The sequence below is a fragment of the Sinocyclocheilus anshuiensis genome, unplaced genomic scaffold (assembly GCF_001515605.1).
Source record: "Sinocyclocheilus anshuiensis isolate Anshui unplaced genomic scaffold, SAMN03320099.WGS_v1.1 scaffold1625, whole genome shotgun sequence".
In the NCBI taxonomy this organism is placed as follows: Eukaryota; Metazoa; Chordata; class Actinopteri; order Cypriniformes; family Cyprinidae; genus Sinocyclocheilus; species Sinocyclocheilus anshuiensis.
Window position 1 is genome coordinate 74,930 of NW_015539802.1, and position 20,272 is coordinate 95,201.

The 20,272-nt window shown below is 36.0% G+C and overlaps 1 protein-coding gene across 2 annotated transcripts in view; it reads left to right on the forward strand.

The window, feature by feature from the left end:
* Positions 1-253: 253 nt before the first annotated feature.
* LOC107683877 (type I inositol 1,4,5-trisphosphate 5-phosphatase-like) overlaps positions 254-20,272 on the forward strand; it is a 27,072-nt gene continuing 7,053 nt past the window's right edge. Inside the window, exons 1-10 of one of the 2 annotated variants that reach the window (XM_016479926.1) lie at positions 256-720; positions 8,325-8,366; positions 10,315-10,415; positions 11,124-11,211; positions 15,653-15,716; positions 16,719-16,822; positions 17,796-17,848; positions 18,195-18,314; positions 19,462-19,546; positions 19,639-19,734. In XM_016479926.1, the coding sequence (XP_016335412.1) occupies positions 661-720; positions 8,325-8,366; positions 10,315-10,415; positions 11,124-11,211; positions 15,653-15,716; positions 16,719-16,822; positions 17,796-17,848; positions 18,195-18,314; positions 19,462-19,546; positions 19,639-19,734 (813 nt within the window). In that variant the 5' untranslated portion in view covers positions 256-660. Of the gene's footprint in view, positions 721-8,324; positions 8,367-10,314; positions 10,416-11,123; positions 11,212-15,652; positions 15,717-16,718; positions 16,823-17,795; positions 17,849-18,194; positions 18,315-19,461; positions 19,547-19,638; positions 19,735-20,272 lie in introns of both variants that reach the window. The other variant, XM_016479927.1, reaches the window with a different exon arrangement.

Consider the following 20,272-nt stretch of genomic DNA (forward strand, 5'->3'; position numbering starts at 1 on the left):
CAAACAACTACAATACAACTCTTTTAAACCTGGAAACAGGCTAGGTTTTAAGAGAATATTAAATAATAATGAAAACATTATGGCACGATAAATAATATTTAAAAATTAAGAAATTAAAATTAGCTAACTTAAATTGCTATGCTGAAGCATTTTACTGTGTGAGTGAGTGTGTGTGTGTGTGTGTGTATATATATAGTACACACACCTAGATACATTTGCGTCGCTTCAGTGTGAGTGACACACGGAAACTTTGACGCTGCGCGTTTGTACAGTAGCTCACTACATGTGTAGGGCGGAGCTTCGCATGGAGCATAACATTGACAGCGCAACTAGTTTGGTTTAGTCTGGCACGGCAGGAACCCCGAGGCTGCAGATGCGTCGACACTGGCTTAATTCAGTTTAGAAACCTAGTCCAATTACCATTAAGACAGGAGGAGAAATCCCTCCGTGTTCACCGCAGAGCAACTGAAGACCGTGGAGCTCTTTCCTCATGACAGCAGGACTGGAGATGCGAGCGTCGCTCTCGTGGGCTCTGTCTTCAGGGCGAGATAGCTAGACTTTTCTAATCTTATCTGTAAACCAATTGTTATTCTTCCACCAAAAAGCTGCGAGTGGGATTTCCTTCGTCAGATTAGACTTTTCTCCAGCTCGCTTCTAATCATGGAGATGCACACGGACGTCTTACTAGTGACTGCAAACGTTGGATCACTGTTTGACAATGTAAGTCGCCTCTGTTTAAATCCCTTATCATTTTCCAGCTCAAATATGCGCAGTGTAAATGAGTCGACGCAGCGAATTATTTTGGCTTTCGTTATTTCACAACTGCTTCTTTTGCAACTGAACGCGATTGGTTTAACGTTACGTTAGTTAACCTGCTGCTGAGCCCTACCTGTGTTTCTTAGGCGTTCTTAAAAACAGTCGTGACATGAATAAAGGTAGGCCAAAACACCCTCCTGAATAGCTGACGCTTTAAACCGCGTTTAATTATTTCAGTCTGTACATTTCAGCCTGTATTATTTTATAACTCAGCCGTTGTTATATTGTAAGATGCCGTTCACAAGGGACGGCTTCTTGCGTCATTCTGCGCTGTTTTATTAAGTAGCCTATTAGTATTATTTTAATGTAAACACCCGCTAGACTGATTTTTCAGCGTTGTGCGTTTCGTAGCGAGTTAAAAGGAGTTCGACTTTTAAAACGCGTCTCCGTTCCGTTCCGTTCCGTTACGCAGCGTCTCGCTCTTTTGGAACGCAAGAACGCGTCCTGCGCGAGCGGCACCGACGCTTCTCTGTGATCAGTGATAGAGCTGGACCTCCTGGTGCGGTTCCTCCATACTGAAGCACGGTGCTGCAGTGAAACACACTTCAGGTTTTCTTCGCTCCACTGGGCCTTTCTCGCACTCGAGTCCCCAGTCTAGAGTGATCTCGTCTCCCATTCACGGTGTGCTCTCTGACAGCGCCTCCCCACAGGTCTAAGGACCTATCACACACCGCGCCACCGGCCTGAGTGTGTATTCAAATAAAACAGGAAACTGACAGTGTGACAGACAGACAGTTGTGAGATTTTTCAAAGCGCTACCGCGAAACTGGGGAGCTGAGCTGCTGCTGCACTGTACTGCTAAACACTATGTCCTGCAGTTATTATGGGCATCTAAAATAAGACTGGATAATGTTAGTTTATACTGAAGAGAAAAACAAAAACACATGTTGCCTACTTGTGAATAGTAGCCTAATGTTGGCAGCAGGGTTTTTAGTTACTGAAGCTGAAACCAAACACGTTTTTGTTATGGACATCTAGAATAAGACAATAAGAGAATGTTAGTCCATACTTGTGAGAAAAACAAATACACATGTGCTTGTGAATAGTAGCCTAATGTTACTGTTACTATAAAACCATCAAAAACAATGCTTACCTAAAATATATTTGAAAAGTAAACTTTTTTTTAAACTAGTTGCAAAGGCAGCATTTCTTATTTTTATTTCGTTTAAATTGTGAGTTTACTAAAATCAAAACTAATTGAATTGTGATGTACTAAAATAACTAAAACTAAACCTGAAATAAAGACTAAATATATACTATATACTATAAAAATGACAAAAACCCAACACAATCACTAAAACTTCATGGCAAGCTATTTATACATTTTTCAAAATTGCTAGAGCTACCCATTTTTATGTTTCTTGTATTTTTACTAGTATCTTTTTCTGTTTCATCATTACTTATTATTTATTATGTACTAGTTTTTATTTCAGTGTAAGTAATGATTAAGTAGGCTACTAGTGACTTGTTTCATTAGAGTTATTAGTCAGTGTTAGTTAATACTAGTCTCTATTGAATTGCTTTCTACATGAGTCGACTTTTAGGGAATCATGATACCTTTAAAACATGAAAACTGCCCACTAACTTAAATGGACAGTGAACATTTTGGTGAAAAAACAATGAGTTTAATGCTAGCAGCAGGTGACTGTGATATACTGGGAAAAACATACGTAGTAGACTGATTGATATTTTTTTCAATAGTATGTGAGATTGAGACTTTTACATTGGATTTAGCTCAGTTTGTTCATCAGTTTTTTAACTTATGTAGTTTGTCCGCAACTTGTGCTAAAGGCATGTTTGATACCAGAGTAAAGGATTGTGCTACATTTCTAAATGATCGCATTTCCGGATGATAAAACACTAAAAAATACTTCACGTTTACACTGAAGGAGGGCACAAGCATTGTCTGAATGCAAGGAAATCTCATACAACATCCTAGAGCACTGTTTTTTTTACACTCACATTTTATTCAGAAAATAAAAATCTAGTTAAAATCTTGCTGTGGAGTTAATTTTCCCTCATACTGTGCATGTTCAGTCCAGATTTTCCGGAGTTGTGGTTTAGTCGTATTTGTTAGAGCATTGGCTTCATTGTGCGTATGGAGGACCGAAGCTACAAGAGGAAATTTGGCCCCGTACCCAGTTTCCTCCGGTCATGTTTGGCTGAGAAAAAGCACATGTCACAGTCCATTGTGACTGTAAACAGATGAATATCATTTCCCAAAGGACTTCAACCCTTTCTCGCTTCTTCTTTGAATAGGTCGGTATAAATGTTGTAGCAGACTTCCAAAAATTGTTAAATTTTTCCTATCCACAAGAAGGGTTTACCAGACCTGTCAAGTTTTGAAACATCCTTGAGTTTAGAGTGTTTAGCTACGATTCATCATGTTTAATGAGGTGATAACATTTGTGGTGTGTATCTCACAGAAAATGCTGAAATGTCCTGGCCTCCATTTCTTAAAAGCATAATGAGTCCAGTGCTAATGGTTTCTGTGAACCACTGAGGCCCGGTGATTCACCCCAAAGTCAAAATAAAAAAAAAATATATATTTTAAAATTTCCATTTCATGGCAGCACATTTTTGGACACAGTTTTTCCCCCCCTCAGTATATACTATTTTTTATGTATTACAGTGAAATGGTAATGCCACAGTACAAAATAAAAACTCTTCATGTTGCTAAAAATAAGCGTCATTTTGTTTATGCGGAATATAAATTCAAATTTTAAATTTTGTATAACATCTCTTGATGTTTTATTTTATTATTCACACAAAAATAGCCTGCATATTAGATCTCATAACTATGAAGTTATCACATTTGGTCTTGAAAATGTATGACTGCAATTCCTAGGGCACTTAACGTATGCTATAGCTTCTTAGCATAAATTATCTTGTATTTTCTTGTTCTGTCATGGCAGATCATGAGAATCCCGCCAAACGAGTAAAAATCAATACATTTATGACAGCTTACTTGAATCGCAACAATTCTGTTCTCGCATTCTTGCATGAAGTATGCTTCAGGCTAAAGAAATTTCTGTCAACACGTTTTTGACATTGCATGCGTGTTAGATCAAATCATACAGTCATGCAGTTATAACCGAATGCCCAGGTGCAAGCGTGTCTGATGAACTCTTTATCAGCACTTCATCAGAGCTGGTTAAAAATATCTTGTCCCCCGCGACAGTGTCCCCTGTAAGACACTGCAGTGTTTACCTGCCGTTTAAAAGCACTCCAAGTCAATGAACTTAGTTCTTGTGTGCTATTTTAAGTCGAATGTTAACACGGGCTGGAGCTGGCAACAGGAAATGATGCATTGCAAATTTGGGAAATCCTCTCGAGAGATGAGATGAAGGAAGTTTCCACTGGCCTCCCCACCCTTCAAATTCAGTGGAACTAAGAGCACAAAGATAGAAGGCATGTGAGTGACAGTCCATAAAAGGTCTTTACAAGATCAAAGTAACACTGTAAATTGCATCAGATGCAATTCTATTCTAGGCCCTGATCCTGTGATTCTTTCACCGGCCGTGCAGTTGAATTCTCTTGACCTGGTTTCACCGCTTGTTTGATGGGCTGTGAAGGGAGTGGTCAGTGTTTGCAGTGAAGTCAATTTTACACTTATGGTTATAGTATAGCAGACCACAGGGGCACGCATCTGTGACACTGATAAAACCGGTCTGTTTTGTAGAAACCAGCATTATTAGGAAGTGGCTAGAGATATCTTTGAATATGTCGTGTAACATTTAGTCATTCTGTGGCTGGTTTCTTTTTTTACTGTTTATTTTATTTTACTACATGCTATACTTATAGTTATAGTCTTCATTATTTATGCCCGGCATTATTGATGAATCTGCAGTTTCACACAGAAGTGGACCGTTCTTTAGTCACAAAAGCTTCTTATGTATTTATTAAATATTTGGCTATGATACTTTAAACTACCAATAATGAATGCAGTTAAAAAAATAAATTACAAAATTAATTTACACGTTATAGAGTTTTATAGATTTTTACCTAAGAATGTGGAAAAAGTCCATGTTCCATTCGGAACCCTTGTGAAAAAGAAGTGTGCTGAGTAGTATTAAATGTGCACTTGTAGTGTAGTGAAATCTAAAATCTAGTGGTCGTGTTAACACTTAGTGCACTTTCAAAAAGTTTTTATATAAAAAAGTTTTAATGTTTTCTCATGCTTTAAAGAAGTACACTTACTTTAATGTGTTGACTAATGTAAAGTACTTTGTTATTTTAAAGCAGCACTATGTAACTTTTTCTGTGTTCAACATTTGCTAAATGTATATAATGAATTTATCTTCCAAACCGCGTTTTTGTCTTATTCCGAATCACTACGGTACACTTATAATAAGTACTTCTATTTGGACTATTGTAGCCTGGTCGGGTCGTCACCGCTGCGGAGTAACACATACCTGCGTGAATCGCCATAGACATAAACTTAGAGAAGTAGCTCTGGTTGGAATGTTCTTCCGCGGGATGTGTGCAGTTCTGTTTATTAACGCCAAAAGTTACGTAGTGCTGCTTTAACTGTAGTCATTATTATTCAATATTACATTTAAAGTTAATTTATTTTAAATGTACTAAATTGCAAGTTCATTATTATAAATGTGTAATTAAACATTAGTTTAGCATAAATGCTTCTATTCAGCAGTACCATATTTCAAAGGCAATAGAATTACATATAAAAAGCAAGTTTAACTAAGTTTAGCTGCATCTAATATAAATTTCAACTTAAATGCCGATAATACAACATAAGGTTAAGTGCATGTCTGAAAACATTGCATTCAGTTCACACTTAAGTATATTATTTTAAAGTATATTATTTCCATAATAAATACTCTTTTTAAAAGTATTCTAAAGTATACTTCTTTTTCCCAAGGGACTGCTTGAAATAGCTGTGAAAGATATCACACATCATAGAACACGCCATAGAACCTTGTTCTCATTCTCCACCCTCATAACTGTAATATCTAAGCTCCTTCCTGAACCCATATCACATTCTAGAGCTACATGCTTACTGGCTTTTAATTCCTTTTGCCTACTCACTCAAATGGCAGGCATTTGGGCAATGCATGACCTGCAGTGGCAGGGCACAGATCTTCAGATGCAAACATACACAGGCACTGCTCCATTCACTCGATACTCCCTCAAACTAGTCTCTAATCACATTTTTGACTATCAGCAGAAAGTTTGGTCCAGTTTTCATCTCAGTCTGGTCAAGAAACACCCTTTTGAATGTCTTTATAGCAAATTATTTCTCTAAATTTCTCTAACTATAGAGAAAACATTGATTGGCTGTTTGTTTGAGCAACTCAGCCGGGGCAATATGCTAAAATTTAAGCCTATAAATCAGTCCAGTCTCTTCCACTTGATTAAATGCTAAGTTATTGTCTTAAAGGGGTCATATGATGTTGCTAAAAAGAACATTATTTTGTGTATTTGGTGTAATGAAATGTGTTTATGTGGTTTAACGTAAAAAAAACATTATTTTCCACATACTGTACATTATTGTTTCTCCAAGACCAAACAAAGTAGTTTCACTTTCACAACGAAACACACGGTGGGCTAGAGTGAGCGGAGGCGGGTGAGCTTGAGAACGGCGCGGCTGGCGGGCTTGCGGCAACCACATGTGACGACCCCGGGCTGGACTCCGCTTCGTCCACGGTGAAAGCCGATCCTGTGATCCACAGCGCAAAGTTGATGTATTTCCTCAGCAACCAGCACGGATCAGCTCTAGGCATGACGAAGTGGATATCATCCTCTTTTGGAAGACCAAACAAAGTAGTTTCTCTTTCACAACAAAACACACAGCGACTCCACAACATGGCAGCGGCGGCAACAGCAATAATTAAAGTTACGCCTTCTTTCTTTGCGTGAACATTTGGGCGGCGTTATGCAAATCTTCCCACATCATGATGTAGACATGTGGGGGCGTGTTAGAACGAGCTGTTTTAGGTAGGCGTGGCTGACTCTTAACTTTTATAAAGAATATCTCTTTGGATTTTAGACTTTAGTCTTTGCAACTTTACAGATCTTCTTTATGCACCAAGAGCTTGTAACACTCCAAAGAGAAAGGAAAAATTTAAATCGCATCATATGACCCCTTTAAAATTTAACCTGCAACATATTATGATACTGTTTCAAATTTTTTTAATTTAATTTTTTACTGTGTTTTTCCCCTATACATTTCATTGACCCTTCTTTATTTTTAGGTTTAATCATTTTAGGTTTGTGTTTAAGATTTATGTTTGGAAGTCTGTTTCCGCCACTGAAAAAAAAAAAGAAGAAAAAAGTTATTGCAACTTTTTATCTCGCGATTCTGACTTTTTTTCTGGCAATTCTGACTTATTTTCTCAGAATTGTAAGATATAAACTTATCAAGCCTTAAAGAGTTATAAAGCCAAATTCTGAGGAAAACAGAGGGAGACAGGATTGGGAGTCACAATTACCTTGTTTTATTTTTTATTCAGCATGGTGGAAACTGGCTTCAATATTTAATGTTTTATGTTTTACTTTTTAACGATATCTAAAGTATCAGATGTGACTGTGTTTGAAACCTGTTTCTTCAGATAATGGTTTTTCAAACATTTGATCAATGTTTTCCACCACACACATGCACACATGTGCTTTAAATGCTTTTTACTTTCAGTTTTTCATATATTATTCATTCAGTTTATGTTGATTATTTTCTTTCGTATCTTTGTTAATCTTTTCAAACACACAGTAGCCTCATTTAAACATGTAGTTAGACATCTGGTCTGTCTGCAGCATATGTTGACTGCATATACCGTCATTTTAGTAATATGTTTGACACTATACTGTGTAAATACGTCAGAATGCTGTTCATAGACTTCAGTTCAGCATTCAACACAATCATCCCTCAACAGCTCATTCACAAACTGGTCCAGCTGGGGCTCAACACTTCGCTGTGCAACTGGCTGTTGGACACTTGACTTAAATCAGTTTTTTTTTTCTCTTGTGTAGTTTGGCAATAGTATAAAAGTAGAAGGGATGTATTGTACTTTCACCTCATGGATGGATGACGTTTAGACTCTTCATGATAAATATCACATATACAGCTGCATAATTGTTTTATTATCATTTCAATTTCAACTGTGAAATACAAACTAAATGTGCAAAGTGCAAAACACACCTCTAGTGTACAATCTGTGCTGTATAACTATTATTATACTGTGTGCTGTCAGTATGTCTGTCTAGTTTAGAGAACTTTTTATCCATTTAAGATGGAAGTAATCATGATGAAAGCACTTGTTATTATTGGACATAATCATGATGCCTTTAAATGGTTTGATACAGACCTTCAGTGGCAAAATTGCCTGTAATGTCGCAATTGAAAGCACTCAGTTACTGAATGTGCTGCGGAAATCCTTTATCCAGTAAATCTAATCCGCACTGCAGTTTAAAGCTCACAGCAGAGGTTAATCTGACCATGTTGTTAGTATTATAAAAGTGGCCTAACAGGGAAATCTGGTTGTTGTCCTCAGGTGGGTGAGATTGAAGGAGACTGGCTGCGAGAGTTCTTCATGGTGAGTTTGATGCATTTCACGTGTCCTTCATTCAAACACACACATTTGATGATGCTCAATGTAGCGTTGTAGAAAAGCAGTTTTTTTTTAACATGCTCTTTACTGTTCTAATGGTAACACAGACATTGTCAGAGCTCTCCATCTGTTCAAACCTGCTAAAAAAAACACACACACCTTTGCAGAGTGAACTTTACTCTGCTAAATGGACACTGTAAACTAAAGGTGTTTGTCTTATTTATACAACCTGTCTTTTGTGCACCATAAAACCATGTTATGTTATCTGCTGTTGTCATGCTGTGAGCACACGGAAGTTGAATCACAGATTTGATGATTTTCCTGCTAGATGTAACGTGCACACAATCTCTGTTGCCACTTTTACATTTAATTGCCATCTCAGGTAATTGTATTTGAAATCCAGCTGGCTCTTAATGGGCATGACACTGTAAATGTTGTTAAAATAAAATATCAAAATACATTGTCCAGGGGCATTTATAGTCTTTTATCAGTACTGAGGCACAGCACCCCCCTGCAAAGTGTGCCCGTATTTTGATACACTTTAAAAAAAAATACTTTTTTGGATGTAAATGGATATAAATCATCTTTAGAGTCGTTCACATGCTGCACACACAATCAATAACTGCTTCGTCAATAGAAGACATTTACTATTTCAGTGTGAGAACCCACTGCAGACAATCCTCTGCATGAGTGAACCGTCTGAAAAAATCAAAGTGAACCATGAACAGTTTTTTTTTTTTTTTTTTAAGGTTTATTTATGCCGTTTTATGCCTTTATTTAGATAGGACAGTATAGGTCAACAGGAAGTGAAGTGGGTGAGAGAGAGGGGGATGGGATTGGGAAAGGTCCGCGAGCCGGGACTCGAACTCGTGACACCCGAAGTGCTGTATGTTGGCGCACTGCCCACGAGGCCATCGACATCGACCATGAACAGTTTTAAACCTTTTTGCAAACCCGGTTGAAATCCAGTCATTTCTAGGAATCCATGCACTTAGGAGTTTCACATGAGGGCAAATAAGTTCCCCATCTAGATGACTCTCATGTTCAAGTTGTTCACATGAATTTGCCGCACTGGGCAGTTGAAAGCTGCTTGGTTTGAAAGTGACTTCTGTGATTCATTGCTACACTGTTAACAATGGACAATTTTTTTTATTTAGCTGAAATATCACTATAGTCACTGCAGCTTTAGGCTTTTTTTTAAACAACAAAATGCTCTAAATGGGTCATTCTATGACCTGTGTCTTTAAGATGTCTGTGCTTGTGATTTTGCATATGGATCTTATTTTTGTGCTGATCCATTTTTGAATAACAGACTTTTTGTTAAGCTGTGAAAAAAAAAATCCATGGTGAAGTGTGTGGTGCGAACTGTTAAAATGAGACTGACACGAACAACACAGTGTTGACCATATAGCTACCCACTAGGGCTGGGCAAAACAATCGATTTTTCGATATATCGTTTTTTAAAATGTGGTCGATTCAATATCGATTCTCGAAGGCCACGAATCGATTTTTTTCAATATTTATTTAATCGAATTGGAACATCTGAATCGATACCCAGCCCTACTACCCACAATACTCTAATGGTTAGTAGTGATATTATCTATCTTGCTTCTTTCTATAGACAAGTTTCTGAAGACAGAAAAGGTATCATTGACATCACTGTAAATGTGGACGGTCATGTGTTGATTAATTCTTCTGATGTCAAAAAATTGGAAGTGGAAGTTTGGAATGAAATCGTTTTGCTGCTCAGTTTTAAAAAATGATGAATTTGTGTTCTGCTAATTACAGTATGTTTTTTTATTTGAAATCAGTGTTCTTATATGGATATGATATGATATGACAGGATATGATCCTTTAATGAATTTAGAGGTGCAACAGTGGATAAACACACTGGAAAATAATGAATTGCCTTATGTAAATCATATCTCCTTAGACGGTGCACATGCATAAGCCATGCTTCGTCGCCCTGCACTTTCAGGAAGTTGGTGGAAAGGACTATATGGTGAACATGGGCCACGCAGAGAACTTTTTCTGGTGAGAATATTGCAAATTCTGGACTACACACTAGTAACCTTATTAAAAGTACTGTAGCAGTGCCATGGTACTGTACAGTGTCAGTATCAGATAGTAGCAAACCACTGATTACCGTGTTTGTATACGTGTTTGTAAACATAATATTTACATGGATAACATACAGAATGTTAACAAATTACAGTGTTTATTGTTTTTATATGTGACCCTGGACCACAAAACCAGTCATAAGGGTCAATTTTTCAAAATTGAGATTTATACATCATCCGAAAGCTGAATAAATAAGCTTTCCATTGATTATTATGGGTTGTTAGGATAGGACAATATTTGGCCGAGATACAACTATTTGAAAATCTGGAATCTGAGGGTGCAAAAAAATCAAAATATTGAGAAAATCGCCTTTAAATTTGTCCAAATGAAGTTCTTAGCAATGCATATTACTAATCAAAAATTAAGTTTTGATATATTTACAGTAGGAAATTTACAAAATATTTTCATGGAACATGATCTTTACTTAATATCCTAATGATTTTTGGCATAAAAGAAAAATCAATAATTTTGACCCATACAATGTATTTTTGGCTATTGCTACAAATATACCCCAGCGACTTAAGACTGGTTTTGTGCTCCAGGGTCACACACACGTGTGTATATATATACACACACACACACACACACACACACACACACACTTCTATCCTTTTTTTATAGGACCATAGAGTCCAGCTCTGAGATGGACGACTTCGACAGAGTCTGTGTCTATGTAGACAGTAATTTCAGGGCTGTTGACAGTTTCACGGTGAGTGATGTGGCTGTTGCAGTATCTGGCAAGATGATTTCACTTGGTTCCTTAGTGATTTAGTTAATCTAAAGTCATGCAATCTCTTAATCTTGCACCGCCTGAGTTGTGGTTAGTTTGAATGTCCACTAGGTGGAGCTATATAACCATTTTGAACTCTGCCAGTACTCACCTCACTCACCTTCCTGTTATTGTAGTGCTACTCTTATCTATAATCACAGTAGTGCTTCAAAGTTAAATAGTCCATCCACCTAAAATAAAAACAATTTTTTTTACAAAAGTGAATGAGGACAGGGGCTTTCAATGTCAAAAAATTTAAAAAAGCACAGTAACAGTAATTATACAAGTTGTGCACTATATTGAAAGTCTTCTGAATCCATGCGATAGTTTTGTGTGAGTAACAGACTGCAGTTAAATTTGTTTTAAAATGTATAATTGTTCCCCCCAGTGAGCTGTTAGCTGCTGCAATTAGGCCTGTCACGATAACAACTTTTTGTTGTGCGATATATTGCCCCAGAAATAATTGCGATAAGCGATATTATTGTAATTTTAAAGACCATTTTATGCCACTGAATATATAATCATAATGTAACAGCATAATAATGCACGAAGGCCTACACACTACCTAATGCCAATAAACTTCAAATTTTTAAGAATATTTAGATCATGGAAATTAAGTATCGAAATATTAGATACCTTAAAAAACTTGAATAAATAGTAAATAAACATTTCTAACAAAAAGTGCAAAGTAACAAGTAGAAAAAAAGAAAAATGCACAAAGAACTTTTATGGAGATTTTTCCATCTACAGATTTTTCCCTGACCTTCTTTTCTCTGTAAATTAAGGGTGCACACTATTGCTGAAAAACACAATCACTACTTAGCAGTCAGATGTCCGTATGCACAAAGGCACAGATCCCTAAACAAGGCCATATCTGCAGATGAAACTTTGTAGAAGCATTTTTAAAATTTGAACTAGGACCTCATGAATACACACGTTATGTACAAGAAGCTGCAAAAGGCTCAGGTGCAAGTGGAATGTAAAAAACACAGTGACATATATGTAAGAGATAATGTACATCCAGCCGGTTGTTATCTCAGAATAAACCCCGACAGGGTGATCAGGACCCCGATGCGAAGCGGATACTTGCCACGTAAGTAAATAATTAGATGCGAAATATTGATTTGAGTTGAAATATTTGAATGCAAAGCTTCTGTGAAGACAGCAGTTGCGAGCAAGCGGCAAATTCAAACTAGACGGACATTTAAGGGAAACGGTGCAGTCAAACCACTTATTACACAACATTTCACCACAAAAATAATTAAGGCAATAAAAGAATTAAGACGAAAATGTTTTAAAACCTTACCAGTTTGTTAGTTCTCTTATAATCCATTACAGCGTACAAAACAATCGTAGCAAAATGGCAGCAGCTGTGTTTTTATGAAACGAGAGCGAGTCCCCGATAGCAGGATGACATAATTAAATAATTGTACACCATTTTGAATCGAGTTTTAATATTTTATTAGCTAAACAAACTCAAAGCTTCCACCAAGAAAAAATTGTTCAAGCAAGAGTACAGCGCCGACTGCTGTTACCCAGATGAGCCTGTGTTATTAGCTTTTACCGGTTGTTATCAAGGGATAACATACCTCGAAATGTCGCGACTGACCAATCAGAATCAAGTATTCCACATGGCCGTTTCATAAATTGCGATATATTGCGTCACCAAAAATTATTGGGGTCATGTACATATATTGTGCGATAAGTCGATATATTGATTATTGCGACAGGCCTAGCTGCAATCAGATAATTGAATCAGTGAGATCAATGGATCAGTCCAATTTGTGAACAAATCAAACTCATAATTTCACCACACTTGAGCTGATTTTAACTGGTCAAAGTGCTACAACAGATCTTAAAATATTCAGTTTTGCAAAATAAAACACACTGGGGTCTTAAAATCTGTGAAAGACCATATTGAAAATGAGGATTCAGAATCTTAATTTAAACCTGCAAACAGAAATTCTAAAACAACAAAAACTTTCAAAAAAATTTGACATCGTTTCTAAACAAAAATACAAAGACCTCTTGAGTAAGTCAATTCTTAGTCAGCTGCTGTCTAACAACAGTGACGGACCAAAGACAGAGCCCTGCGGCACCCCTTTTATTACTCAAAGTAACTTAGTAAAATCTGTAAAAAGAGAGAAGTTGCTGGTGTTTGGCAGGGTATTAACCCCCAGCCCACCCAGGTGAGAGGTGCTGTGTGTGTGTTTGTACACTATGTGTTAGGTCTGTACCTTGATGGACTGGGTTAATGTGCGGGAGTGGCCAGGCAGCAGACCGAGTCAATACGTTTAACTCCAGATTAAAACTATTGATTAGGTCCCTCTCGTCTGAACATGATAAATAAACTTAAGGTCTACGTGTGTGAGTGAGCGAGTGTGTATTTGTTTTGTTGATGCAGGAGGGTTAGTGAGTTTTTCTGTATGTGGACCCTTTGCCAAACCTACTTCAGTTTTTGTTACCAAAAAATATAAATGTAAAAATGTTGAAATGCCACACACAAATAATCTTTGTCAAACCAGATTTGGCCCTTCACATGAGCCTGTTTCAACGTGCCCACAAACACACACGTACGCGCAAATAGAGATCAGCACACTCACAGCTTTACACCTATCTTCATCAATCAGGCCAGTGCAGCGTTTAATAAAAATGTATTGACTTAAAAGTGATTTTTTTTATCTAAACACCATTTGTACGATGAGCGTGCCACACACTCTTCCCAGTCAAGCGATGATTCACAACCCTCAGAAAACTAATTACAAATCAATACAGATGATTTGAGACAAATGAGAATGAAGGTGGGTGTTAACATAGCCAGTGGCTATGTGTGTGTGTGTGTGTGTGTGCGTGTGTGTGTGTTAGAAAGTGTGTGTGTGAGTTCATGCACTGCAATGAGGACTTTCATTATAAAAAGTTGCAAAATTTTAGCAAGATTAGTTTATTTTATGCCATCACACAGTAATTTGTTTTGGCTATCAAAGAGACTCATTTTCCCATGCCCCAGTGGTATTTCAGATATAGTAGATCCTTGTCAACAGTATTGGCTTTTAGTTCTGGAAGTATGTAATTTAAAGTCAGTTGTCTTCGCTCATGGATTAACAAAAAATATACATTACAGTTCTGTAGTTTGGGGTCAGTAAGATTTTTTTAACATTTGAAAAAGTCTGTTTTTATTTGATAAAAAATGCAGTATTTTTCTATTTTAATATACTTTAAAATGTAATGTATTCTTTTGATGCAAAGCTGAATTTTCAGCATCATTACTCCAGCCTTTAGTATCATCTTCAGAAATAATTCTAATATGCTGATTTGCTGCTCAAGAAACATTTCTTATTATTGTCAATGTTAAAGAAAAGCATTTATTTGAAATAGAACTTTTTGACAAAAACACACAAAAAAAAAAAGAAACTGTACTCCCCCCAAACTTTTGAACATTATTGTATAAATATTATGGATAATCCATTTTATGTTTTTAAAGGTCTTCCAAAAACAAAAAAGTGTCACTGGCAATGCATCAATTATAATACAATTAAAATATTCAATTATTTAAAAATGCTAAAATATATATATATTAATCATAATAACATTTTATATTAGAATATAAAATGCTAATCATCCAAACTTTGACCTCTTTTTCAAAAAAGTCAGGATTCAGTCATTTCCCAGTCTCATTCCCCGTCTCCCTTCCCAGTAATTTCTTGTCCCTTCATAGGCGTGGCACTTGGGTAGTGCATGTGCCTGCTGTAATTTCCAGTCTCTCAAGACTGGTCATCTAGAAAGCACTGTCATATTAAAAAAGCATAATTTCTCTCACAAGATTTATATATTTCTCCTGGGATGGATATTTGTAAGAAAACATGGCTGTGTGTGTGTGTGTTTATGGTGTGGCATGCTTCATGTCAAAACATCCCTCAACGGCAGGTCATTTTTCTCTGTCATGCATGGGGCTTGTGTTGGGCCAACAGCAGGGCTCTGTGTTTAATCCCTGTGTGATTGTTTTAATTTTCTGTCCGTATTGATCTCTGTGGGACTGGATTGATGTGCGCTCACTGGAGCAAGCAGCTAGTACATTAAATCCATTCAGCGTGCTGTCAGAAAAGACGCGGGAAGTGTGTGTTTGTGCTTGGGGTTTGTGAGTATCGCATTGGCATATCTAGGTGTTTTTTGGGTACCAAAACTATAGGCAAGTCTGTCATGGGATAGTTCAGAAAGATTATTGACTGTTATAGTGTCTTGAAAGTCAGGGTTTAAAGATAATGATGTGTGCACATCATTAACATCTTTCAAAATCAAAGCAGCTCTTTAGACATAAGGGATCTCCGTTAACCCCTGCTTGTGCATGACTTTATGCTTGACTGATTGATTTGTTTGTTTTTAGGCTCTGGGAAGCATGTATTTCATCCACAAGTCACTGAAAAATATCCAACAATATGACTTCAATGGTAAGCTTTTATACTAATATAAGATATTATGGTTGATTTTTTATTAAATCTGTCAAGAGCAAGTCCAGGTCATATTGTAAAATCAAAAGAAACAAATGTATAAGGAATAAAATACAGTCTCAGACTGATCACCGTTTTGGGGATTCTTTTGCAAAATGACTGCTTAATACATGGCTATTTAGCAAATAAATAAATAAATGGGCATGAAATAGTCCAAAAATATATAGAATAAAATAGTTGTAGAGTGGTCATCTGGTCGTGCATTGTAACCTGGATGAGCTGAGATTTATTCAAAAGTATTTGAACACTGAATGACGTTCATAGACAGAATAGAATTATATTTTTATTTAAATAAATAAACCTATTTTTGGGACCATTAATATTGTGACAAAATTTTCTTGACATATTTTAGTATTTTAACATGAAAAATTATGGTATATTATCTAAATTGTCAAGTTATCTATATATGATTAAAGAACTGTAATACTGCCTTTAATTTATACTTATAAAAACACAGTATTAAGTAACAGAAAATGACAGAATTATGGTCTATTGAGAATCATCATTGAAAATAATGTGAATGAATAATTTAAAGTCAAAACATTGGATGATTTACAATAATTAGAATTCAAATGTTCAAAATTTAGGTGAATTCATATAATTTGAAAAACAGTACTGGCTCTCAAAATTATTTAGCCTACTATAATATATTACAGTATTAGTAGTTATGCAAATGTTAAATCAAATGTTTGTTTGATGAAACGGAAAGCCTTCATCTGTTCTAGTCACAGCATCTCATGAATAAGCTCTCAAGAAGAGGACTAATAGAAGAGCCATTAAGATCAGCGGACCAATGAATTTGGTGCCCTATCAAATCAGTGTCTCATAGATCCTGCGCTCACAACCTACAGCCGCGCAACATCTCCAACATTAGTATATTGATCTTACATTTGCATGCTTTTCTTACAATATGTCTTGTTTGTTTATTCCTCCTCCTTGTAGTGAAGGAGTTTAAAGCCGTCTCAGGCCATAACAAGTACGTGGGCTCGCTGGAAGGAGTGACTACCATAGAAAAGGAAAAATTCCCTAAGAACTTTTGGCCTGATGTAAGTGTGTGTGTAGTGGCAGTGTTTTTATATCTAGTGAATTTCTATTTAGGGCTGTCGCGATTCGTCGATTTTATTCGACTATTCGATTTTTTTAAATCCTCGACTTCATTTAGCTCGCGTCGACTAACCGGCAAAATACCAGAAGTGGTGCATTTGGAATAAAACCATATGATTTCTTGCTTTTGATACTTTATTTGTACTAATTATTATTGCCTCATTGCTATTATATATGTATTTTAAGTCATTTTAAAGTCTATTGTTCACTTACATATATTATTTTAATAATCAAAAGCATCTCCAATTAATAAATTTTATAAAAAAAAAAAAAATTCCCAGAAATACTGCACATTTATATTTTTCTCCTAAATAAATTCTGGTAAATACTTCTTTAAAAAGTGTTTTTTGAGTAGACCACGTGGATATGTTGTCATTACACTATAATACTGAACTTTGATTTTAGTGATTTGGACTATGAGATGGACACTTGCTTCTTGCACTTTATGTTGCACTTTACTTTTTTACTTTTGGATTTCATTTGGTTTAATGAAATATAGTTTAATAAAAGATTCTTAAGTAAAATTGTTGTTGGGTTTTTCGTGGGAAATTAATCGTTTAGATTAATCGATTAATTCGTCGATAGATTAAATGAAAATAGTCATTAGTGGCAGCCCTATTTCTATTCACGTCAGAGTCTCATGTGTCACACACTTCTGTTTTGAATACATTTTTAGGGTTTATTTTGCTCGTACTTGTATTGCTTAAGTGTACAATAAATAGAGCATTTGTTACATAAACCTTGAAACGCAAATAAACACTGGAAGCAGAACAAATAAGTTCCTCTGTACTATTCTTGAAAATTACATTATTACTAAAATAGTTATTGGCAATTCAAAAAAAGCACTTACTCATATGTGGTCATTATGAATGCATCCTTAATTATAAATTGAATTGTGTGTGCATTTAATTACAGTTCAAGTGGTCCAGAAAAGGCTACATGAGGACACGATGGCTCATTCACAACCAGTATGTTTGCACACACACTTCCTCACATTTGAAAATGTTCCTCATAATTTTCTTCACAGTCTGTATGTGTATGTGTATGTTTTTTGGCCTCAAACACGTTGTGTTAGCTATGTGTTAGTGGAATTGAGTGTCATCAGAAGTGAATTAATTGCAGACATGTGGCAGCAGTACAATAGAGAAGTACTGGAACCTGAAGACTGAGTGATAAATGAATGGAGCCTCTGAACTCCATCCTGTCAGCTAATGTCCTGCCTGCATCAGTCACAGAGACTGACAGGATTGATAGACCCAACCCCCCCCCCAATATAATATGTCTTGCTTTATCTGTGTGTGTGTGTGTGTACAGGGGTTTAGACCTGGTAAACGTTCACCTGTTTCACGACGCCTCCAACCTCATAGCCTGCAACTCTAGTCCGTCAGTGTATTCTGCAAACCGAAAGAAAGCTCTCAGATACGTCATCAACAGGTTTGTGCTTCTGAATTATTCACTTGAGTTATTCACACGAGTTTGTGTAAATGAATTCAAGAAATAAAAATAACAATGAATGCAACGACAATATGAAATTAAAATTAAATAACGTGCATGTTATATCCCGACATTCATTAATGCAGAACAAAAATGTAAATTGCATGAAAATGTACTCACCCTCAAGCCATCCAAGATGTAGACCAGAACAGATTTTGAGAACTTACATCACTTGCTCACCAATGGATCCCCTGGAGTGAATGGGTGCCGTCAGAATGAGAGTCCAAACAGCTGATAAAAACATCTCAATAATCCACAAGTAATCCATACTACTCCAGTCCATCATTTAACATATTGTGGAGTGAAAAACTGCATGTTTATAAGAAACAAGTTCTATCATTAAGAAAAAGATTAAGTTTGAACTGCCGCTCCTGCCCAGAATACAAGTCCATAATTCATAATAATGCTTCCTCCATTGAAAAAGTCCATCGTCTGTTGTCCTGTCACATCAAAGTTCACCAACATAATTGTTTACAACTGTTTTGACTTGTAAATGATGCTTGATCTGTGTATATTTCTCATCCGAGTCAGACAAAGCGACTTTTTTCACTGAAGAAAGCAAAACTTATAGATAGAGGACTTGTATTTTAGCCGGAAGCAATGGTTTGAAGTTAAAAACATGTTAATGGTGGATTTACAAACACACAGCTTTTCATGTCACTGAGTCATGTGGGTTACTTTTGGATTATTGTGATGTTTTTATCAGCTTTTGGGCCTCTCATTCTGACGGCACCCATTCACTGCAGTGGAGTCATTGGTGAGCAAGTGATGTAATGCTAAATTTCTTTAAATCTGTTCTGATGAAAATGCAAACTCATCTACATCTTGGATGGTCTGAGCAGATGGGAGAACTTTTCCTTTAAACCAAGGCCACAGTGATGGGGAAAATAATATTAAGTTGTAATATCATAGTTCACTCATCACAAGCTGAATAGAATTGAGCTCTAGCCAACATTAATTCCAGCTGGATATTCTCTTACACAGAAATACATCACAGTAAAATGCTGTGTCTTGTCTTTCAGCAGAAAAGACATTGAGCGTAATGTGGTTGGTGGTCCCATTTCTAACTCTCTCTCTTGTCTTGCAGGATATCAGATAGCAGCTACAGTCCTCTCCCCTTCTTCCTGTTTGGTGATTTCAATTTCCGCCTTGACACACTTAGTCTAGTCCAGGTGGGTCTGACTGATATATGATATATCTAACCGCTGAACACATAAACACATAAAGTATATAAAGATGCATATGGGTATTTGTTTGTGTACAGAACCTCTCCATGTCGGCTGATATCCAGACGGTAAAAAAAGACAGTAGCAACGAGGTAGAAAAAATCATTTGTGAGGAGAAAGACAATGACCACAAGGTGATTATTTATTTTCAAAGTAGTTCATTATATGTATTAAATGCATGTAAATGCATTTATTAAGTAATTATATGATGATTAATTAATTAAATGAACTGCAAATATTTGCATATATTATTATTATTTTTTCTGAGAAAAGCAGAAAATGAAGATTCAGTCATTCAGGAGCCATTACAAACCTGGTTTTATATGTTAAGTTTGTCAATTTGCCTGTGGGAAATTTACAGGCTATTCACACAGTCCATTACTTGTTAGTGTGCTTGTGTACACTATCATTTTTATGAAAGAAATTAATACTTTTATTTATATAAATTGATAAAAAGTTACAGTAAAGACCTTTACATTGTTTTTTTATATAAAAAAAAAATTGTTTCTTTTGAAAAAGAACAAAAAGTATCACAGTTTCCACAAAAATATTAAACGAAAAATATGAAAAAAAATGAAAATATGAAAAATATGAAAGTTTTCAGCACTGATAATAATCAGAAATGTCTTCATATTAGAATGATTTCTGAAGGATCATGTGACACTGAAGACC